Source organism: Vombatus ursinus, unplaced genomic scaffold, assembly GCF_900497805.2.
Source record: "Vombatus ursinus unplaced genomic scaffold, bare-nosed wombat genome assembly UNPS02014775.1, whole genome shotgun sequence".
NCBI classification, from domain to species: Eukaryota; Metazoa; Chordata; class Mammalia; order Diprotodontia; family Vombatidae; genus Vombatus; species Vombatus ursinus.
This window is the reverse complement of record NW_020954553.1, coordinates 5,340,077-5,361,076: the sequence shown is the minus strand read 5'-3', so window position 1 is coordinate 5,361,076 and position 21,000 is coordinate 5,340,077. Positions and strand designations below refer to the sequence as shown.

At 42.4% G+C, this 21,000-nt stretch overlaps 1 protein-coding gene across 1 annotated transcript in view; it reads left to right on the top strand.

The window, feature by feature from the left end:
* The window catches only part of RIMKLA (ribosomal modification protein rimK like family member A), a 61,242-nt gene extending 40,603 nt beyond the window's left edge, over positions 1 to 20,639 (top strand). Inside the window, exons 3-5 of the mRNA XM_027864364.1 lie at positions 302 to 388; positions 10,268 to 10,471; positions 18,645 to 20,639. Of these exons, the coding sequence (XP_027720165.1) occupies positions 302 to 388; positions 10,268 to 10,471; positions 18,645 to 19,135 (782 nt within the window). The 3' untranslated portion in view covers positions 19,136 to 20,639. The remainder of the gene's footprint in view (positions 1 to 301; positions 389 to 10,267; positions 10,472 to 18,644) is intronic.
* Positions 20,640 to 21,000: the final 361 nt, after the last annotated feature.

Here is a 21,000-nt window from a genome sequence, read left to right as displayed (position 1 = left end):
AAAGGAAGGGCTGCCCTGAGGAATGGTGAAGGATGAGGGTAGATGGGTAAGTTGGTGGTGGAAGGCCTTGAATGCAGAAGGGCCAAGACTTCACCTGGAAAGCCCAACCTGCCTAAGTCAGCTAGCCTGTGGTGATAGCTGCTTGAGAAACATCATCCTGGTAGCCATTCAGAGGTGACCTAGAACTCTTATTCACTAGCTCATAGAAATTGATGGTGTAGACACTGATGGGAGGAGTATTGCTGTCCTTGAGAAGGCCAACCTCTAGCTGTCATGCTTCTTTTTTCTCCTTTCTTGGCAGGTGGTCATGAAGACTTTGCCAAGATGATTGATGAAGCTGAGCCTCTGGGGTACCCTGTGGTGGTGAAGAGTACTCGAGGACATCGAGGTCAGTGCTCCTTAACATGTGGCACTCCCAGGAAATTCACCAGCATGCTTGGGAATTAGGGGGAGAAGCATTCAGCTCTCACACCCAGCCCATTTGAAGTGCTTAGTAAATGCTCACTGATTGATTTTTTTTCCTTCTGTAATGAACACTTAATAAATATCTGTGGAGTCTTATGGGGAATAGAAAAGACAAAGCATATGGTTCCCACTGTGGAAGAGTTTAAAGGCTGGCCGAGAAGCCAACATCGGCATTCCTGAAACACCAGGAGACCAAAACTCAGGCACTTCGTGGTCAATTGCATAATGAAGTGGTGCAACCATGGATGAATTACTTAACCTCTCTGGACCTCAGTTTCCTCATCTATAGAATAAAGGAGTTGAAGTAGATGGTCTCTGAGGTCACTTTTGATGTCTGTGATCCTGTCAGTTATACCAATAGCTGTCTTATTGTTCTTGGTAAGTCTTTTCAGCCCTGTCCAACTCTTTGTGACCCCATTTGGAATTTTCTTGGCAAAGATACTGGAGTGGTTTGCCATTTCCTTCTCCAGCTCATTTTACAGATGAGGAAACTGAGGCAAATGCAGTTAAGTGACTTGCCCAGGGTCACACAGCTATTAAGTGACTGAGGCCAGATTTGAACTCACAAAAATGAGTCTTCCTAACTCCAGGCCCAATGTTATCCACAGCGCCCCATAAGTGATTTGTGTTCATTGAGTGCCTGTGGTATGTGGGACCCTGTCCCTGGTGTTAGGGAGACAACTCAATTGTCACAGGATCACTGAATCTCAGAATTGGAAGGCGCAAGGAGGAAGACAGACTGTGGTTATTTAATCCAGCCCATTCCTGGGCGAGAACTCCCTCTGCAGCATTCCTCCAGGGAGGAGGAAGCGGCTACCGCCTGAGTCTGTGCATTGATTGCATTTGGGGATGGCTCTCGTTGCCAGAAAGCTTTTCCTTCCTTCCAGCTTCAGCCTGCCTCTCTCTGCCTTTTGTACCAGCTGCTCCAGGTTCTGCCTTCTGGAGCTGACAGAACAAATCGAATCCCTGTTTCAAATGTCATCCCTTCAGATACTTGGGGATTGCCCTCATGTTTCCCCTGCGTCGTCTCTGTCCCAGGCTGAACGCCCCTGTTTCCTGTAACCTATTCTCACATGGCATGGACTCGGGGCCCTTCACAAGCCCAGCTGCTTTTCTCTGGATGCTCTCCAGTGTGTTGGTGTCCTTGCGTCATGTGGCACCGACAGCTAAACACAGTATTCTGTATGTCTGCCCAGAGCAGAGTATGGCAGGACTGTCACCTCTTTATTTCTGAAAGCTGTCTCTCTTATTTTGGCTCAAGGCTGCCATGTCACACTGCTGACTCATGTTGAGCTTGCAATCCATTAAAGCCCCTAGATATTTTTCAGATAAATTGCAGTCTAGCCTACCTCCCCAGTGTTTTACTTAAGAAGTTGGTTTTTTGAACCCCAATGCAAGACTTTATTCTTATTCCTACTAAATTTATCTTACTCAGTTCAGATCAGCATCCTAACCTGCAAAGATCTTTTTTGAATCGTGACTGTCTCCATCATGTTTGCTATCCCTCCCAACTTTGGGCAGATTTGATAAGCATGCCACAGAGGGCCTTTATCTAAGTCACTGATAAATCTATTCAACAGCACAGGGTCAGACATAGCTCCCCAGGGAGACCTCTTTCCAATTTGAACCATCGATGATCACTTTTTGGTCTTGGCCCATTTACCCATTTCTAAATCTATCAGTTTTACTGTCATCTAGCCCACAGTGGTCCCTCTTTTCCACTGGAATAGCATGAGACACTTTATCAAATGCTTTGCTGAAACACAAATGAACTACACCCACGGCCTTACCTGCATCTACCTTGATTGTGTCAAGAAAGGACATAAAGTTTGTCTGGCATGATGTCATCTTGCTGAACTCTTTTCAATCCCCATTTCCTTTCCTAAATGTTTGCCAACCGTCTCTTTATTAATACGCTCTAGATTTTTGCTGGAATCACAGTCAAGCTCACTGGCCTATAGTTTTCTATTCTCTTTCATTTTTTGAAAACTGGGCCAACATGGATCCTTCTCCAATCCTGCAGTACCTTGCTGATCTTTAAAAGATCACTGATAGTGACTCAGCAGTCACACCCAGCACCCATAGATATAGTTTGTCTGGCAACTTGAACTTACCAAGGGCAGCTAGATACTCTCTTACTCTCCCCATGCTTTCTGTGCATCATTTCCCTGTTAGCCATTTTTGCTTTTTTCCTTTTCAGTCCAGAGATCATTCTTCCTGGCCAAAACAATAGAAGCAAAATAAGCTTCAGGGCAGCTCTGCTTTTTCTTGATCATCATTGACCCATCTACCACAAGCAGAAACTCCATTTCTTCTCTGATTCTACTATTGCTCCCAATATATCTTTCTTAAGTTTTTTAAAGTTCATTTTGAACTTGAATACTTTAAAAATTACAAAAAAAGCAATTTCTGTGTATATAGCACAACCTATAAGGATTCACTATAGCACCATGAATTTACATTTCACGCTGTTTACTTTGTTTGAAAAACTATATAGTAAGTCCTACTCATCATTTTCAAAGCTACTCTACTTTTTGTGCTTCCTTCTACATTTTCTTTTATTTTCTGCTGTGTACTTTTTGTATTTTCTCCCTCCCACCCACCCTCGCCCTAGAGATGACTACCATTAGACACGAATATGAATATATATATAAAACTATACTATACCTATATTTATCATTTCTTGAGACAGATAGCATCTTCCTTCATGGGTCCTTTGTAGTTAATTTGAGTATTAATAATACTCAAAATGACTTAGTTGCTCAAAGTTCTTCTTAAAACAACCCTGCTGTTATTGTATATAAAATTCTCTTGGTTCCACTCATTTTGCTTTTCATTATTTTGTGCAAGTCTTTCCATGTTTTTCTAAAATCTACCAGCTCATCATTTCATACAGCACAGTAGTATTCCATCACAGTCATATAACACAACTTATTTAGCCATTCTCCAGTTGATGGCTATCTCTGCAGTTTCTGGTTCTTTGCCACCACAAAGAGAGCTGCTATAAATATTTTAGAACATATAGATTCTTTTCCTTTTTGCTTAGTCATCTTGGGAAGCATACCTAATAGTGGTATTACTGGGTTAAAGGCAGTTTAATAACTGTTTGGACATAATTCAAGATTGCTCTCCAAAATGACTGGATTAGTTCACAGTTTCACCAATAGTTAATTAGTGTTCCAATTTTTTCACATCGCCTCCCAATATATCTTTTTTTAAATTTTATTTTCCCCCAATTATATGTTAAGATAATTTAAACTTTTTTTAAAAGTTTCAAGTTCTAAATTCTATCCTTCCCTCCTTCCTTCCCCTACCCCCTCCCTAAGGTAGTAAGCAATATAGATTATGCATGTGTAATTGTGTGAAACATTTCCATATTCATCATTTTGTACAAGGAGATGAATTTTAAAAAAGAATCGAAAAAGAAAGAAAGTGAAAAATAGCATGCTTCAGTCTGTATTCAGATATTATCGGTTCTTTCTCTGGAGGCAGATAGCATGCTTCATCCATCATTAGTCCTTTGGGATTGTCTTGGATCATTGTATTGCTGAGAATAACTAAGTCATTCACAGTTCTTCATCATACAATGTTGCTGTTACTGTGTACAATGTTCTTCTGGTTCTGGTCACTTTACTTTGCATCAGTTCATATAAGTCTTTCCAAGTTTTTCTGAAATAATCCTGCTTGTCATTTCTTATAGCAGAATAATATTCCATTATCATCATATAACACAGCTTGTTTACCCATTCCCCAGTTGGTGGGCATCTCTTCAGTTTCCAATTCTTAGCCACCACAAAAAGAGCTGCTATAAATATTTTTGTACATATAGGTCCTTTTAATTTTTCTCTGCTCTCTTTGGGGTACAAATCTAGTAGTGTCATAGCTGGGTGGAAACGTATGCATAATTTTTAGCCCTTTGGGCATAGTTACAAATTGTTCTCCAGAATGGATGGACCAGTGCACAACTCCACCAACAATGCATTAGTGTACCTATTTTCCCTCATCTTCTCCAGCATTTGTCATTTCTAATAGGTACCTCAGAATTGCTTTGATTTGAATTTCTCTAATCAATATTGACTTAGAGCATTTTTTCTGTGACTATAGATAGCTTTGATTTCTTCTGGATTAAATTATTATTAAAGCTAGTCAATAAATTAATAGCCACTCTGCTTTTGACAGAGAAATTTATAATAGTTTTTTTGATAATTGAAGTCCCTCATTTCTCCTTTAATACATCTCTATATTAGGCCTGAGACTTGCTTGCCAAACTCCTCAACCTTTTCTTCTCTCTGACCACATGATCTATACTATCCTTTGATTACAATAATGGTTTCTGGGTAGGCCTCCATTGATTTTCACCCTACTGGTGAAATCCAGAGCCCCCTCAGGTTCCTCAGTTTCATCACATGAATATACCTTTCTAATATAGTGTCCCAAAAGTCTCAGTGCAGTTTTAAGCTTTAATAGCTTAATAAAGTTTTAATAATTTTGGAAGGTTCTCAGTCACATCTTGAATACTTTCCTGGTGAGATAGCAAGTTGCTCTATTAGTCTTCATGGACCTTAAAGACTGGTTAGAAATGTCACCCAAGGAAGGACATGAATAATTACAAAACAAGGTAGAATGTGATTGTGTGATTATAAAGAGAGTAAGTATCTGGGGTCAATCTGAACTCAGGTCTTCCTGACTCCAAGCTGAGCTGTCTGTGCACTGTGGTGCCACCTAGCAGCTCATAGGACTAGTTTTGCTGGAAAAAATGGAACTCATAGGAGAGTTGTGAAAGAATCAATTCAATGATCCTTTATTAAGCACCTACTGTGTTTAATAGGGCCCTGTGTTAGGCATTAGGGATAAAAAGATGAACTAAGACAGCCCCTGTCCTCAAGAACTTTTACAATCTAATGAAGAAGACAAGAATCATTCACAAGCCAAGATAAGGATGGCAAGGGAGATTGAGGCCAGGGTGAGAAAAACCTTGGATGTTGGCTCATGAGATTATATTTTGTCCTTTGGGCATTGGGGAGCTATTGAAGATTTTGAGCAAAGGTATGAAATGGTCAGAGACCTGCTAGGAAGATTACTCTGTCAGCACATACAGGTTGGGTTGGAGGTAGTCAGGGGAAGTAGGGAAAGACTGATGTCAGATATACCAGTTTAAATAATCTGGCTGGGGAAGAGTTGATGAGGGCCTGTACCAGGCTGGTGGGAGTAGAGAGGAGGGGATGAATTTGAGAGAAACTAAGCAGAACCTGTTTACCCAGGGATAATCAGAAGTGCTCACTGGGGGTAAGTGCATTTCAAATCTGAGGTGGGAAGTGGAGTAAAGCCTTCATGTAGGCAGGGGAGCAGTTAGGAAAGCGCCAAGGCCAAGTGAGCTCTTTGAGCGCATGAGGCCATGTTGTTCTGTAACAGTAAAGCCTTGAGTGCAGCGGTTGCTTGGCTGAATGATAGTATGTACTCTGTTCTGTCCAGCCATTGAGACCTTTGCTGTTGGGGTTGAATGGGTTGGGAGAACAAACAGGTTAGATACAGAGATCATGAGCCATGCTCCAGCTCATGTTCATGTTGTTCTGCTTCTGAGAAGGGTTTCCTCTTTCTTTTTTGTATCAAAAACATTTACCTGATGGGGTCAGCCCAGCTCAGAGGTCAGCACATCCTTATGAGAGAAGATATCCAGTCCAGAATATCAAAGACCAGATCATCTGGAGGAAGTGGGTCCTTGTGAGGAAGGGGACTTGATCCAGCATCTAAGTCTGTGTATGGCCATCTTGTCACTGGCTGGTTCCTTTGGTTTTTGCTTGACCTGACTCACTGCTGCTTGCTTCCAAAGCTTCAGAGTAGACAAGACAAAGCAGCACTTTTGTGATAGCTCTCTCAAGAAGATACCACCACTCTACCCTTTCCCCTACTCCGAGGGACCTTGAGCCTAGGGGTATCACACTAGCTATAGAGGATTTATAAGGTGACACCTAGAACACCCAAAACAACCATCACTCACCTGGTTCACTTATATCACAGTTCTGCTCCCAGGCTTTCAGTACCAGGGGCTTACTGCCACAAATCGATGAATCCGCAAGAATCTACTATGAGCCAGGCATTGGGCTGAGTGCTGGGGAAGTAAATACAAAAAAAGATAGGATCCCTACTTTTTTTTTAATTAAATTTTATTTTTTTAATCAGCAAAAATTTATCCTCTCTCCCTTCCAATCTACCCTCCCAATTTGAGAATGAAAGAAAAATAAACCCCCTGCTACAAATAGTCAAGCAAAGCAAATTTTCACATTGGCTGTGTCTGAAAGGAACATAATTTGTTTTTCCTTGACTATATGTATTTGTAGCAAAGGCTTTGTTTTTCTTTTCATTCTCAGTTGAGGAGAATGGACTGGGAGGGAGAAAGGATAAATTTTTGCTGATAAAATAAATTAATGAATGAGTGATTAAATGAATAAATGTACATGTGTATACTTATGTATATATATATGTTTGTATATATGGGTGTATACTCTATATATACATTTACATCTATATATATATTCTGTATATATGAGTGTGTATATATGCATACATATGTGTGTGTATATTTTTTGTTTCTTTGTTTTTTCTGTACTCTGAGTATCTTACCTTTTCATCAGAAGAGAATTATAGCATGTTTCATTGTCAGTCTTCAGGAATTACATTTGGTCTTTAAGCTTATCAAAGTTCCTAAGTCTTTCAAAATTTTTTGTTTCTGCAATATTTCTATCATTGTATAAATTATTCCCTTGGTTCTGTTCACTTCACTCTCCATCAGTTCATATGAGGCTCCCCAGGTTTCTTTGAAACCATCCCCTTTATCATTTCTTACAGCACAATAGTAATCCATCACATTTATATTTATAACCATAACTTGTTTAGCTATTCCCCAACTTGTAGTCGCTGCCTCAGATTCCAATTCTTTGCCATCTCAAAAAGAGCTATAAATAGTTTTGTACCTCCCTTAGAGTTGTTTTTGCTTAGGACTGATCCCTCCTCTCTACTGCCTCTTTCTCCCTTCTCCCCTTTCCCTCCCATTTCTTTGCTGAGTGAAATTTAGGTCTGTATCCAACTCTGTGTGTGAATTCTTGCCTCATTTGACCATTTCAGATGAGTGAGGTTGAAGTGTCAGCTTCTCCCCCCAACTCCTTTCCTCTTATTTGTATCAATTTCTATCTGTGTACCCCATTTATATGAAATAATTTTCACTAATCTTTCTTTCCCTCCCCCTCACTCAGTGCATTCTTCTTTCTTCCATTTCCATTCTTCTTTTAATATCATCAAGGCATATCAGAACCGTTCTCCAGCCTTCTGTTTAATTAGACTCCATTTGTAACCTCTAATGATAATGGGTTTCAGAGGGGACACATATCTATCCATATTAGAATGTAAGCAGCTTATCCTTATGTAGTCTCTTGTGATAGTTCATTTATGTTTACCTTTTTATGTTTCTCTTAACTCCTGTTTTTGCACTTCAGAGTTTCTGCTCAGCTCTATTCTTTTCAACAGGAATGCTAGAAAAGTTTCTGTTTCATTGAATGTCCATTTTTGGAATATTATATCCTAAGCTCTTCACTTCTTCGTAGTGGTGACTGCTAAATCATGTATTATCCCAACTATGAGCCTGATCTTATCTTCTTGTACTTGAATTCTTTCTTTCTGGCTTTGCAGTACTTTTTCTTTGACCTGGAAGCTTTGGATTTTGGTGACAAAATCCCTGGGAATTTTCATTTTGGGTTTTTTTTTTCAGGAAGTGACCAGTGGATTCTTTATAGTTCTACTTTTCTCTGTTTTGAAGAGGTCTAGGCAGTTTTCTTTTATGATTCTTTAAAATATAGTATCTAGGATCTTTTTTTGGTCATGGTTTTCAAGTAGTTCAATGGTCCTTAATTTTTTTTCTTCTTAATCTACTTCGCAAGTCAGTTGTTTTTGTTATGAGAAACCTCACGTTTTCTTCTATTTCTCCATACCCTGGAATGCTTCCCTTGGGTATAGATTCCCCTCCCCAGTCCACCCTGGATCTGTGACCTGAAACTAGGTAATGAGTGACAAAGCCGCCAGCTGGCACCTGTTCACACACCCTGCACAAGGTCATGATGCCCCAGTATGGGTCTGGGACCTCGTCTTGCCCCAGTGCACAGTCTTGGTCCACTTTCAGGCCCTGGACATTGTGATACTCTTCATGGCATGTTTCTGGCCAGAACCCATCCCCAGTGTCCATAGACCTTACTTTCTGTCTCCCAGTCCTGTGACCTGTGTGGGCAAAATGACTTCCTGTGATTTTTATTCTTGGATTTTGCAATCAGGACTTGGTGTGGTGTGTTTTCTGGATCTGTTTGGAGGAGTTTTGTTGGGGGGAGCTTCCTGTGCTTCCCTTGCTACTCCACCATCATGACCCCCCCAGACCAACAGTGCCCCGAAATAGAACATAATACTCCAGATATGGTCTGACCAGAGTATTGGAGGGATTATTACCTCCCTAGCTCTGGACATTTGGCTTCTCCTAATGCATTTTTAGGATGTTATTAGGTTGTTGTGTTTTTTGTTTTTTTTTTGGCTGCCGTGTCACATTGTTGAGCTAATGAGATAACATATGTAAAACTTGGCCCCAAAGAAGAGATAAGAAATACCTTTGCAATACCTTCTACCTTTGCAAAGGTAGAAGTTCCATGGGTATGGAACATGGCACATAGTAACAGATTTTTTTGATATGTTAATCAATTTTGCTGGGGTTTTCTTCTCATTCTTTTCCTTTCTTTAAAAAAGTCTTTTGTTATAAAGGATGATTCTCTGGAAGAGGGGAAGGGAAGGCTATAAAGGGAAATCTATGCATTGTGAAAACAAAAGTTAGCAATTAAAATGTATTTTTTAAAAAGAAAAAAGAAGCAAGGTTTCCTCCAGAAGTTAGTAGTAATATCTCCAACATTTCCTTGGAAGTTCATTCTTTCAGAGGTTGTTGAGATAGTCAGAAGTCATTTCCCGGACTTTGAAAGGAAACAGGGCTGTAGTTCTTTGGGTTCTAATTCCTTTCATCATGGAATGTTTCTGGCATACAAGCTGTTTTCCTCATGCTCAAAGCAGTTGCTTGCACTGCAATCTTCCCCCAAATCTTCGTTATGGTATAGAAGTGATCCTGGGTTCTGAAAGGCCAGAAAGGCTCTAGCCTGAGGAGGACCAGCCAAGCCAGAGAATACGGTCGTCAGGGATGGATTGTATTTGGCCCAAGGAACTCCCTAAACTGCCTGTCAAAATGTAAAGCCGTGCCAGTCCACCCTGTTGGGAAGAGTCCCTGTATGATAGTGCAGTAGATAGAGTACTGAATTTGGAGCATGGAAGACCTGACTTCACATTCTGCCTCAGATACTTACTGGTCGTGTGACCCAGGGCAAGCCTCAGTTTTCTCATCTGTAAAATGGGGATAATAATAGCACCTCCCTTGTAGGATTCTTGTGAGGATGAACTGAGATAACATATATAAAGCAATTTACAAACCATAAGGCACATTAGAGGTGCTAGCTGTTATCATTTTAAGTAAATAAAAAAATCAGTGGAAGAATTACACTTCTCTGAAAATCAGAGGAAAGCCTAGGAGGACAAGGTTCACCACCATGCTAATGAAAACCAGGTCAGGTGAGTGAGAGGCAGGTTAGGGACAAAGCAAAATGAGGTTTAGGAAAAATTAGATGAGGGCATGGGTTGGAGTGAAGTAGCATCTGAGAAGCTTAGTTGGACACAGGCCACAAATAGTTGCCTTCATTATCTTTGTGGTGTGTCTTTATTTTTCTTTAAGGAAAAGCAGTTTTCCTCGCAAGAGATAAACACCATTTATCAGACATCTGCCACCTGGTCCGTCATGACGTGCCCTACCTGTTCCAGAAATACGTGAAGGAGTCTCACGGAAAGGATATCCGCGTGGTGGTGGTGGGTGGCCACGTCATTGGCTCCATGCTTCGCTGCTCCACGGATGGGAGGATGCAGAGCAACTGTTCCTTAGGTACCACCCCGTAGCCTATCCGTCCCACAGTGAGAATTGACCCCGTCCTCATCACAGAGATGTATTCTCAGTGTTAATCCCTGTATCGTGGCTAGGTCTCGGTCTTGGCACTGGGGCCAGCTGGGGTTGCTCAGGTATTAGGTTTGGGTAGGGATTTTTTTCTGTCCCAGTTTTGGGCTGCATGTGTAGGAGTAAGGTGTGTTTATTTAAATATCCATGACAGAATCCTGCCAGCTGATAAGGGACTGTGCATGGCCAGGGAGCTGTGAAATGTCAGCATGCCAAATTTAGCTGAGGCATTTAGAGCAGCCCACAGCAACCGGTCTTAGATCTGGTCGAACGCCATACCAGTAGAAAGGCATGGCGGCACCCAACTGAAGAGAGAGGGTTACCCTCTTGGAGTTTATTTGACTGGAATTTGACCCAGATCAAGTCATTACCAAGTGAATTAGGTGCTGGCCAGGTCCCTGCTATAGCAGCACTCTTTGAACTGTTAGCATAAATGAGGAATGGGCAGGAAGCCAAATTCTTATCCTGATTTATATCAATCACAGCAATGATGGTCAGTGGCAGGAATCCTGGTGGCTTTCAGAGGCCTCGAATATCATTTCTTTCTATTGACACAATAAACAAGCAAGACAAAACACACGAAAGTCATGATATCTGCCTTTAAAAAGATTTTATTTTACTGATAGTCAATAAACAATACGCAATATGGATGAATACAATGTTCTTTCTTTGTGAAGTAGCATGGTATAGTGGGGAAAGCACCAACCAGGAGTCAAAATAACATTAACAACAACAACAATATTAGCTGACATTTATATGGTAGCTTTAAAGTTTATGTAGGTTACATTTTAGCTTCATGAGAACCCTTTGAAGAAGGTACTATACCATTTTACAGGTGAGAAAACTGAGGATCAAAGCAGTTAAGAGAATTTCCCCAGTCATATATAATAAGTGTTAGAAGTGGGATTTGAACCCACCCCAAGGTCAGCACAATGTCCTCTCTACCACAGTGTGTTCCCAACCAGAAGACTTTGATTCCAGGGTTTGCTAGTTGGGTGACTCGGCAGGTCAACCTCTCCCAGCCTTGGTTTCCTCATTTGTAAATGGAGATAATAATATTTGTAGTAGCTGTCTTGTTGGAAAGTGCCTTGTAAGACCTAAGGTACTATGTAAGTGAGCTATTGTTACTTTTATTTTCTTGGCTTTTAATTGATTGCTTTCCTTTTTCTACACTGTTTTGGGAAGGTCTTGGAAAAAGCAACAGTTTTCAAATTACATCCTAGATTAGTGGGTAACCTTGCTCTATTAATCTTTGGTAGCAGGTAGTAATCATAATAATGATATAATAGCTAACATTCATACAGCACCTACCTATGTGCCGGGCACAGTGCTAAGAACTTTACAATTATTATTTCACTTGATCCTTACAACAACCCAGGGGAGGTAGGTGCTACTATTATTCCCATTTTACAGGTGAGGAAACTGAGGCAAACAGGGACTTGCCCAGGGTCACATGGCTACTAAGTGTCTAAGGCTGGATTTGAACTCAGGTCTTCCTGACTCCAGGCCTCTGCACCATTTAACTACTCAGACTATCTAATAAGGGGACTCAAGGGCGTTTAAGGTAGAGGGTGAATTGCCCCTGTCCTTATCACAGAAGTGCATTCTCAGTATTAAGTAGATTAGTTAGTAATGTGAACAAGTAACTATAATGACTCAGATGTACCAACACCAATACCAAAATACCCTGCAGAGCTCAGCAAGGCACAACCTTGGAGCCTGGGACAATGCCTCATAGCCTAAGATAGGATCCGAACTCAGACTCTGGAAGGACCTCAGAGGGCAGCTGGTCCGACAGAGGAGGAAACCAAGGCCCGGGGGGTGGGGGGTTGATGATTGGCCCAAGGCCATCCAGGTAGTACGCTCCAGAGGAGCCATTCAGGCCCAGCTGGGCGATTCAGACCTATGGCCAGTGGCTCCAGAGCCAATGCTGTTTGCATTGTTTCAGAATAAGAAGTAGTGTGGGTGTGGTAAAAAGAATTAGAGTGAGGACATGAGCTTGAGTCCCATTTCTCCCCCTTACTCTGTGACCTTGACTAGTCACATTAACCCCTCTGAGCTTTACTCTCCTCATTTGCAGTGGGAGAAGGTTGAAGTAGATGATTTCTAAGATACTTTCCAATGCTAAATCTTGCAGGGGGGGGTGGGAATTTTGGGGGATGTTCCATTATTTGGGAGGAATGTGCTATGGAAGCCCCTTTGGGCTTGAGCCCACTTTTTCAGGCTCTGAGTAGGTGTGTAGAGGATAGGGTGTACCCCAGCTCAGGGAGCCACGCTTGCACTTCTCTGCTCACTGTATCTTCTCAGTAGGTATCCCTTTGCTCAGGCTAGACCCCATGCCTGGAATGTTCTCCATTTTTATTTCTGCCCCTTAAAATCACTAATTTCCTTCAAAGCTCAGCCCAGGTACCACTCCTAGGCACAGCCTTTCCTTAAAACCCTACCCTCTAATTGTTACTATCCTCTACCTCCCAAAATGATTTTGTATTTAATAATAACTAATAATAATAGCTAACATTTATACAGTGCTTGAAGGTTTGCCACATTTACCTCATTTGATCCTCACAACAACCCTGGGAGGTAGATGCTTTTATTAGCCCTGTTTTACAAATGAGGAAACTGAAGCAGACAGAGATTCTGACTTGTCTGAGGTCACACAGCTAATGAAGTGTCTGAGGTGGGATTTAAACTCAGATCTTCCTGACTCCAGGCCCAGCATTGTATCCACTGGGCCACCTGACTGTCAGACACACTCCTCTGTGTACTGATTGTAGAATGCAAGTTAAATAGGTTCCTCGAAGGAGACTGATTTTCATTTCTTTTCTTTCCTCTTCTTTTCTGTCCTTTCCTTTTTTTCAACTTAAAATTTTTTTAGTGATAGATTTTGTTTTTACATCACCTTCATTTCTGAGTAGATTCTTCCCCTCCCCCATTCATGGAATCATTCCTTGTAAAAGAATAAAAAAAGAAAGAAAGGAGAGGGCAATCCGGCAAAACCAGCCAGGCAACTGAATCGGGTGGTAAATGGATGCCTTAGTCCACATCCATAGTACCCCACCTCTATAAAGAAGAGAGAGAGAGGAATTGTCTCATCTCTTCTTACAGACCAGTCTCAGTCAATATAATTACTTGGTGGTCAATTTGTATTGGAGGTGGCTGTTCACCTTCCTCTTCTTGCCATTTACGTTGTTGTAGCCATTACACAAGGGCTGATTTTCATTTGTCTTGGTATTCCCATTACCTAGGACAGTGCCTGTGCACTTACTAGGTGCCTAATAAATTTGTTGAATTGAATTGAATTGAATTGAATTGACAGTACCTACCACGGAGGAACTTAGAAGATTATAGGGCCCAAGGCTCAGAACTCTAGTCTGGTTGGAAAGACAGGATAATCTGACAGAAGAGCTTTCTTCTTACTTTTGTTGAGTATTGTGGGGATATGCTGTTATTGTATGTTTAAAATATACTGTAAGAATATGATTAACAGACTTTGGTTAAAGAGTCCAACCCTTTCCCTGAGAATAGCTGAGTGATGAGTTATGGAGGAGAACCAGAGAAAGCAGGTGAAGGTATTAACCTGAGCTGCTGGACTCAGGGTGTGTCAGTTATCCTGATCCATAAGTAAACTGGAGACTAGAGATGGTATTCCCAAGGGCCTCCATAGGCCTCCTAGAAGGGGAACATGGTCTCTAAAACATGGAGAGCCAGAAAATCTGTTTCAGGCTGGCTGAGAAAGCTGGTCCAGAGCTAGGGATCTCTAGGGAAAGATAACCTCTGTCATCTCAAAGCCACACGGCCCTTCAGGAGACTAAATCGAAATGATAGCTTAAGACAGTCAGTCTATAAACATTTATTAAGCACCCACTATATGCCAAGCACTGTGCTGAGTGCTGTGGATTCAGTGAAAAGAAAGAGACAGTCCCTGCCCTCAAGAAGCTTATGGTCTAATGGGGTAAAACATAAAAATAAACTGAAGGGAATAAGCTGGGCTACCAAGTGTAGGGGCATGATGAAGCTTTGTAGCCAAGTGGGAAATGATGAGGAGTCTGCCTAATCCTCCTCCTTCAATAGAAAATCTGGAAGGGACTCTCCAATGTCCACCCTCCTCCCTTTCTAAGTAGAAAGAGGGAGAGGCCCAAGGGCAGAGGGTACTGAGGAGGTAGGTATCAGTTGCAGAATTGATTTGACCTTGTAGGAGAATGAATTTCTGGAGACAATGGTGAGATCTAGGTGAACAGCCACATGGGAATTATACTATTCACCAAATAGTGCAGTCAGCCTTAACAACTAGCCAGTGAGAATGTCTCAAATAAACTTACCAGGAAAGAAAGAAGTGGGCTAGGGCTTGCATCATCAAGACCTCCAGGAGTTAGGAATTGTGGCAACTTCAAGAACAGAGAAGGATGAAATGAAAGCCAGAGGAAGAATATTATAGAAAATTGCCTTCCTCATCTTTGGGTGCCAGGACCCAGAGCAAGACTGCCAGGAGCCTAAAGAGAGGCTGTGGGTTGGACATAGGGGGTCCAAGCTGAATAAAGGACTAGGAAATGGGCCCTGGAAGGAACTGAGAATGTCGCCTGTTCTGGGGGTGGAGTCCCCTTCTCTCCTGCCCCAAACTACCTCAGACTACAAGTTTGAAAATCTTGGTTGACTCCCCCGGCCCAGAACAATTCAGAAGCCTTTCTTTGGCAGCATCCATCCTTGAGGTTACACCTCAATCCGTATTGTTGGTATACTATCTTTTTGTATATTTGTGGCCCCCTGGGTGTTTCCTTTTTGAAACTTTCAGGATGCTTGTGGATTTCCTAGGGTATGCAGTATATATCCCCAGTGACCCATGGAGACTATATTGACTTTAACAGTCTGGGGAAATCAGGAACCCTGAAGTGTGGGAGCAGGAGCAAACAATAAGTGGGAAGAATTTAGAGGAGGCAAGGGCAGGGCTGGAGGTGGACATTGGTCTCTTCCCACCACCTGTTCGTCCCCTCAGTCATCCCTACATTAGTACACAAAGTAGCACATACATGCCAAATAAATGATACAGACCATAAGCCCCATAGGAGCTTAAAGGAAAGATTACAGTAGGTTGGGTCAATCAGTGATTTTATAGAAGAGATTTGTAAGGACCTGTCGCCCAGCAGGCCCACCAGCTGAGGCAGGAGGAGGCTTGGAGATCCATGTTGGCACATGAACAGTAGTCCCCAGGGGCAGGGAACATCAACCTCTGCAGTAAAAAGACTGAACTTGGCACTCCCTGAACTTGTGTAGGCTGACCTGGCGGCTGGCCTTCCTGCAGGACTCAGCCCTGAGATCTTGGCCTTCTGTAGACACCGTAGTGCAGAACCAGGCCTGTTATTGTTTATCCTCACTCTTCTCCCACCTTAGTCCCTTCTTCACTCAGGCAGGGATTGCCTTTCCCCCCAAGCAGTGGGGAGGAGGGTGGGGAGGGGAGATTGGCCCTAACATTTCTTATTCCTGCCTTTAGCAGAATATGACAAGTTCTAGAAAAGCGCAGGGGTAAGAAGGGCATTTCAGGAAGGGGCGACTAAGCACTTGATCATAGATCCACCCTTCTCATCTCTGTGTCTTGGCTCCCCTGGCTTCCTTCAAGTCCCAGCTAAAATCTCACCTTCTACAGGAAGTCTTTTCTGATCCCCTTTAATTTTGCTGATTATTTCAAATTTATCCTGTCTGTAGCTTGTCTGTCATTGTGTACATGTTGTTTCCCCCATTTGATTGTGAGCACCTTGAGAGCAGGAACTGTCTTTTGCCTTTCTATGTGTCCCTGCTGTAAGCACAGTGTGGGTGCCTAATTAATATTTGTTGACTGACATCCAGTCCACATTTTCTGAATAAGCATCACCTCTATAACCTAACAAACAAGTGGACATATGGTTTTTGTTTGAAGACCTTCAATAAGGGGTAACCTGCCTACCTACCTACTTACCTACCTCCAAGTGCAGCCTCTTTTCTTTTGTAAGCAAGTTTTTTTCTTGACCTTCAGCCTAAATTTACTCCATTTGAAGCATCTACCCGTTGCTCCAGTTCTTTTGTCTGGGACCAAACAAAATTGATCTAATCCCTTTCCACAGCACCGCCCTTCAAACGCTTGGAGATTTAAGCCAAGGCAGAGATGGGTTGAGCCACCCTTGGTTCTAAGTTTGGATGTAGGATGTACCCTTAGTCTACCCATCTTTAAAATAAGAAAATTATCCTCAGGCAGAGATGTTTTTAAATGAAACATTCAGAAGTGAACCATTTCGGGTTCCAAAATAGGAAATTATCTTCTGCATCCTTGGTAATTAAAAATGGTATTTGGAGCTCACCCTTTATATCATAGCCACATCCTGTAACTGTTGGTTAGAATTAGACCTGGCCACGCTGTCCCTGCACTGTGCCCACGTGGAGGCCTGTGGGACATGGTTTTGCCTCTTAAATCATCAAGTAGAATTCATTTTTTTGTACTAGTGCCCAGACACTTGTACAGTTTTGCCATGTCACTTACCTTGGTATGATCCTTCAAACTGACAAGAGAGTAAGCCCCTCTAGGACTGTTAGGTCAGGAAAAGACTTTGTTGGGCTTGAGGCAGCAGCTCATGGGCCTCAGAATTTGAAGATTTTTAAGAGTATTAGTAGACCCAGCCCTCTTGAAATCCTGCTCTGAGGTTGGACAATGGGTTCTTGAGAGCTATGCTGGTGATCAACCAAGCTGGAGAATCATCATCATCATCATCATCATCATCATCATAATTATATTGATCATAATGATTATAATAATAATGTTAGCTAGCATTTATATATCACAAAGAATTATAAAGTATTTCACAAAGATCTCATTTTATCCTAACCACATCCCTGGGAGGTAGGTGCTATTATTATCTCCTTTTTATAGATAAAGAAACTGAGGCAGATTTGCCTCAGGTTACTAAGCGAGTGAATGTCTGAAGCCAGATTTGGACTCACATCTCTAACTCTAGGTCTAGTATTCTGTTTACTAATCTACCTATCCGCCTCTTGAAAAGCTCCCAGTTCAAGGCCAGGAATGTCGATCTCTCTCTCTCTCTCTCTCTCTCTCTCTCTGTTTATGTCTTTCTCTCTCTCTCTCTGTTTATGTCTTTCTCTCTCTCTCTCTCTCTCTCTCTCTCTCTCACTCTCTCTCTCTCTCTCTCTCCCCCCTTCCTCTCTCCCTCTCCCTCTCTCTCTGTCTCCTATATATCTTGCATGTATATCTCCCTATGTTCATCTCTATCTCTGCTTACTCCCAAGAGAATTTAATATATGTGAAGGCAGAAATTTTTTGCTTTTTCTTTGTACACCAAGCATATAGCACAGCGATTCACACTTAATTGGTAATTAACAAATGCTTGTTCATGGACTGATTGAGGACGAACGGGGCTAAGTGCAGAGGGGCTCCTCATGAGGGGTTGTCCACTGAGTGATCTCTTCAGGTGTAGAGCAGCTCATTGCCTACTGATGCATGGAGGGGTTGAGATCAGTGTCGGGAAAAGGTATACTCACATGGATAAAATCACATATCTTTTTTTTTTTTTTTTGTGAGGCAACTGGGGTTAAGAGACTTGCCCAGAGTCACACAGCTAGGAAATATTATGTGTCTGAAGCTGGATTTGAACTGAGGTCTTTGTGACTTTAGGCTGGTACTCTATCCCCTGCGCCACCTAGCTGCCCCAAAATCACATATCTTTTGAAGTATTAGGTGAAAAGTATTAGGCTGGACTTGGGGTCAGAGGGCCTGGGTTCAAATCCTGGCTCAGCTACTTAGTACCAGTGTGACTTGGCCCAAGTCACTTTACCTCTCTAGGCCTCAGTTTCCTTATCTGTAAAATAAGGGGGTTGGGCTAGGTGGCCTCTAAGATTCCTTCCAGCTCGAGATCTGTGTTGCCATGGTAACGAGCTTCACTTGAGCCAGCAAACAGCCCTTAAGGGTCCTGTGCCTTCCCCCTTCATAGGCCTATGGCTTTCTGCCATGCCAGAATTTCATCCATCTCTGTCTCTCTCCATCTGTCTCCATAAAGAGGTCACTTCCTTGTGTTTGGAAATGGCATTTGTCAGTGTTATCATTTATGTCAATGTGCTTCCTTTGCAGGTGGCGTGGGTGTCATGTGTCCACTCACTGAGCAAGGCAAACAGCTGGCCATTCAAGTGTCCAACATCTTGGGCATGGATTTCTGTGGCATCGACCTCCTCATCATGGATGATGGCTCCTTTGTGGTGTGTGAGGCAAATGCCAACGTGGGCTTTGTTGCATTTGACCAGGCGTGCAACCTGGATGTGGGCGGGATCATCGCTGATTACACTATGTCCCTGCTCCCCAGCAGGCTGACCTCGAAGATGGCCCTTCTCCCAGGAGTGTCCAGCACTGGTGAGAAGAGCGAGCCTGAAGCATGTGCTTCTGCCCAGGCCGGCCCAGAAAACATTTACATCACCAACGGCGGCTCTACATCCAGTGAGAGTGAACCAGAGCTGGGAGAAATCAGGGATTCTTTGGCAAACACGGCCAGGGCCCAACCCCCTTCACTGCCAGGCCCCAGCTACAATATTAACAACATGATTGCCTCTGAATTAAAACTTAAATGAATTCAGCTTTTGAATATCATTTAAACCAAATCCTGCTGCTTCCCTGATAGTTTTGAACGAATAAGATCTTGACTAATGTGTGTTCATTTGCACAGAAAATAGGAATTCCATCTGGGCACTTACTCACTTTACGGTATTCTTTCTAACGATGATTTAAGAAAATTGCTTGGCTTTGTGGTTTGTCCAAAGACTAAAGAATGCTCCCTGAGAATAACATCCCAGCTGATGAAGTGGAGCTCGGTGCCTGTGTTATGGACACTTGGCTATAAAGTACTAGCAGCCGACTGCCAGGCATTGAATCTCTATGCCGCTGTAGTCTGCATGTTTCCATCTTACAACAACAGAGTCCAGTCATTCAGAGCCGCTTGTAGAGAGAATATTTGAAAGCTTCCAAGAGATCAGGGCAACCGCCAGCCAGGAGCTGTGGAATCCAGATGCGATAATGAGCTCTCTTCTGTTAATGGCCATTCAATGCTTCCAGCAGCGCCATGCTGGAGAACCCATGCCTGCTTCCCACCGACCAACATCTTGGCTTTATTGAGACCTGCCTCTCTGTCACTTAGGATTCAGTGATTTGGGAGTGTCTCCATTAGCGCCTTCAAAGAAGCGCTTCCTAAAAAGAGGAATTTCATCTCTTCTGGGCCTCTTGTCCATTAGGACAAGGGAACGCACGCTGATCTGTAAATAGAGCCTGTCTTACAAAGTGCTTTGTTGTCTCCATCGCAAGATGGAAAGATATGCTTTAGCAGGTGCCCTGGCCCCAGTCCCAATCTACTCTTCCTGTTCTCTCCTCCCTCTGCCTTTTGGTTTCAGTTGGACATGCATTTCATTGAGCCAGGGGACGTACCCTTTCTTTTCTGGAGGAGATAATCAACCCTTCCTCATGTGGGATTTGTGCTCCCTGGAATTGTGCGTGTTAAGCGAAATCCATTTGATGGATAATGTAGCTGATGCCTGGAGAATAAGCCTCGCTCCCATGTGGAAGAATCTATAATTTGGTGTGGTGTGGGTGGGTCGAAGGTGTGCCTGTTGGGCTTGGTACTTATGTGGGTTTGGCTCTGTGGAATTATAAAGGGGCAGAGCAATTGGAAACACACCAACCCTGTGGGACATTCTGAAGTCCAACATAACCCCAGAAATCTGAATTTATGTACCTCTTGAAATGAGGGAGAATTACCCTTCAGAAATCACTATACATCTTGTTTTTATTTTTGTTTTTTGGCTAACGTGGGCATACCCTGTGCTTTTCATTCCAACTGTCTGTGCAGTAGGTTATGAACATCTCTATGGGAAAGACTCATTGAGATAGATAGTTGAGATTCTGATAATATAGGAAATGTCTGTTAACTAGTGACATTTTAGAAAAAAAAAAAAAAAGCATACCACAATTCCCACATCCAAGTGAGTATTGTCCCCTTCAAAGCCTCACCTTGTGGGGCAGCTAGGTGGCACAGTGGATAGAGCACCGGCCCTGAAGTCAGGAGGACCTGAGTTCAAATCTGGCCTCAGACCAAACACTTGACACTCACTAGCTGTGTGACTCTGGGCAAGTCACTTAACCCCAATTGCCTAAAAACAAAACAATACAAAAACAAACAAAGCCTCATCTTAGGAGAGTATACCTTTATTCCTGCAAAGCTTTGAGAACTGAATTTAGACCCAACTGATAAGCTCCAAAAGAAAACCAGTGATACTTTATAGTTACCTTTTATTATAGGGGCTCATATTTTGTTCCCAGTTTTAGCTTAAGATCACTTTTGACTATTTCTAGAAATCAGAATTACCTTCCAATTGTTGGGGATGAAAAAAAAAATTGTGTCACAAACATTGAAGTACATTCCTAAAGATGAAGAGGGGCAAGGGAC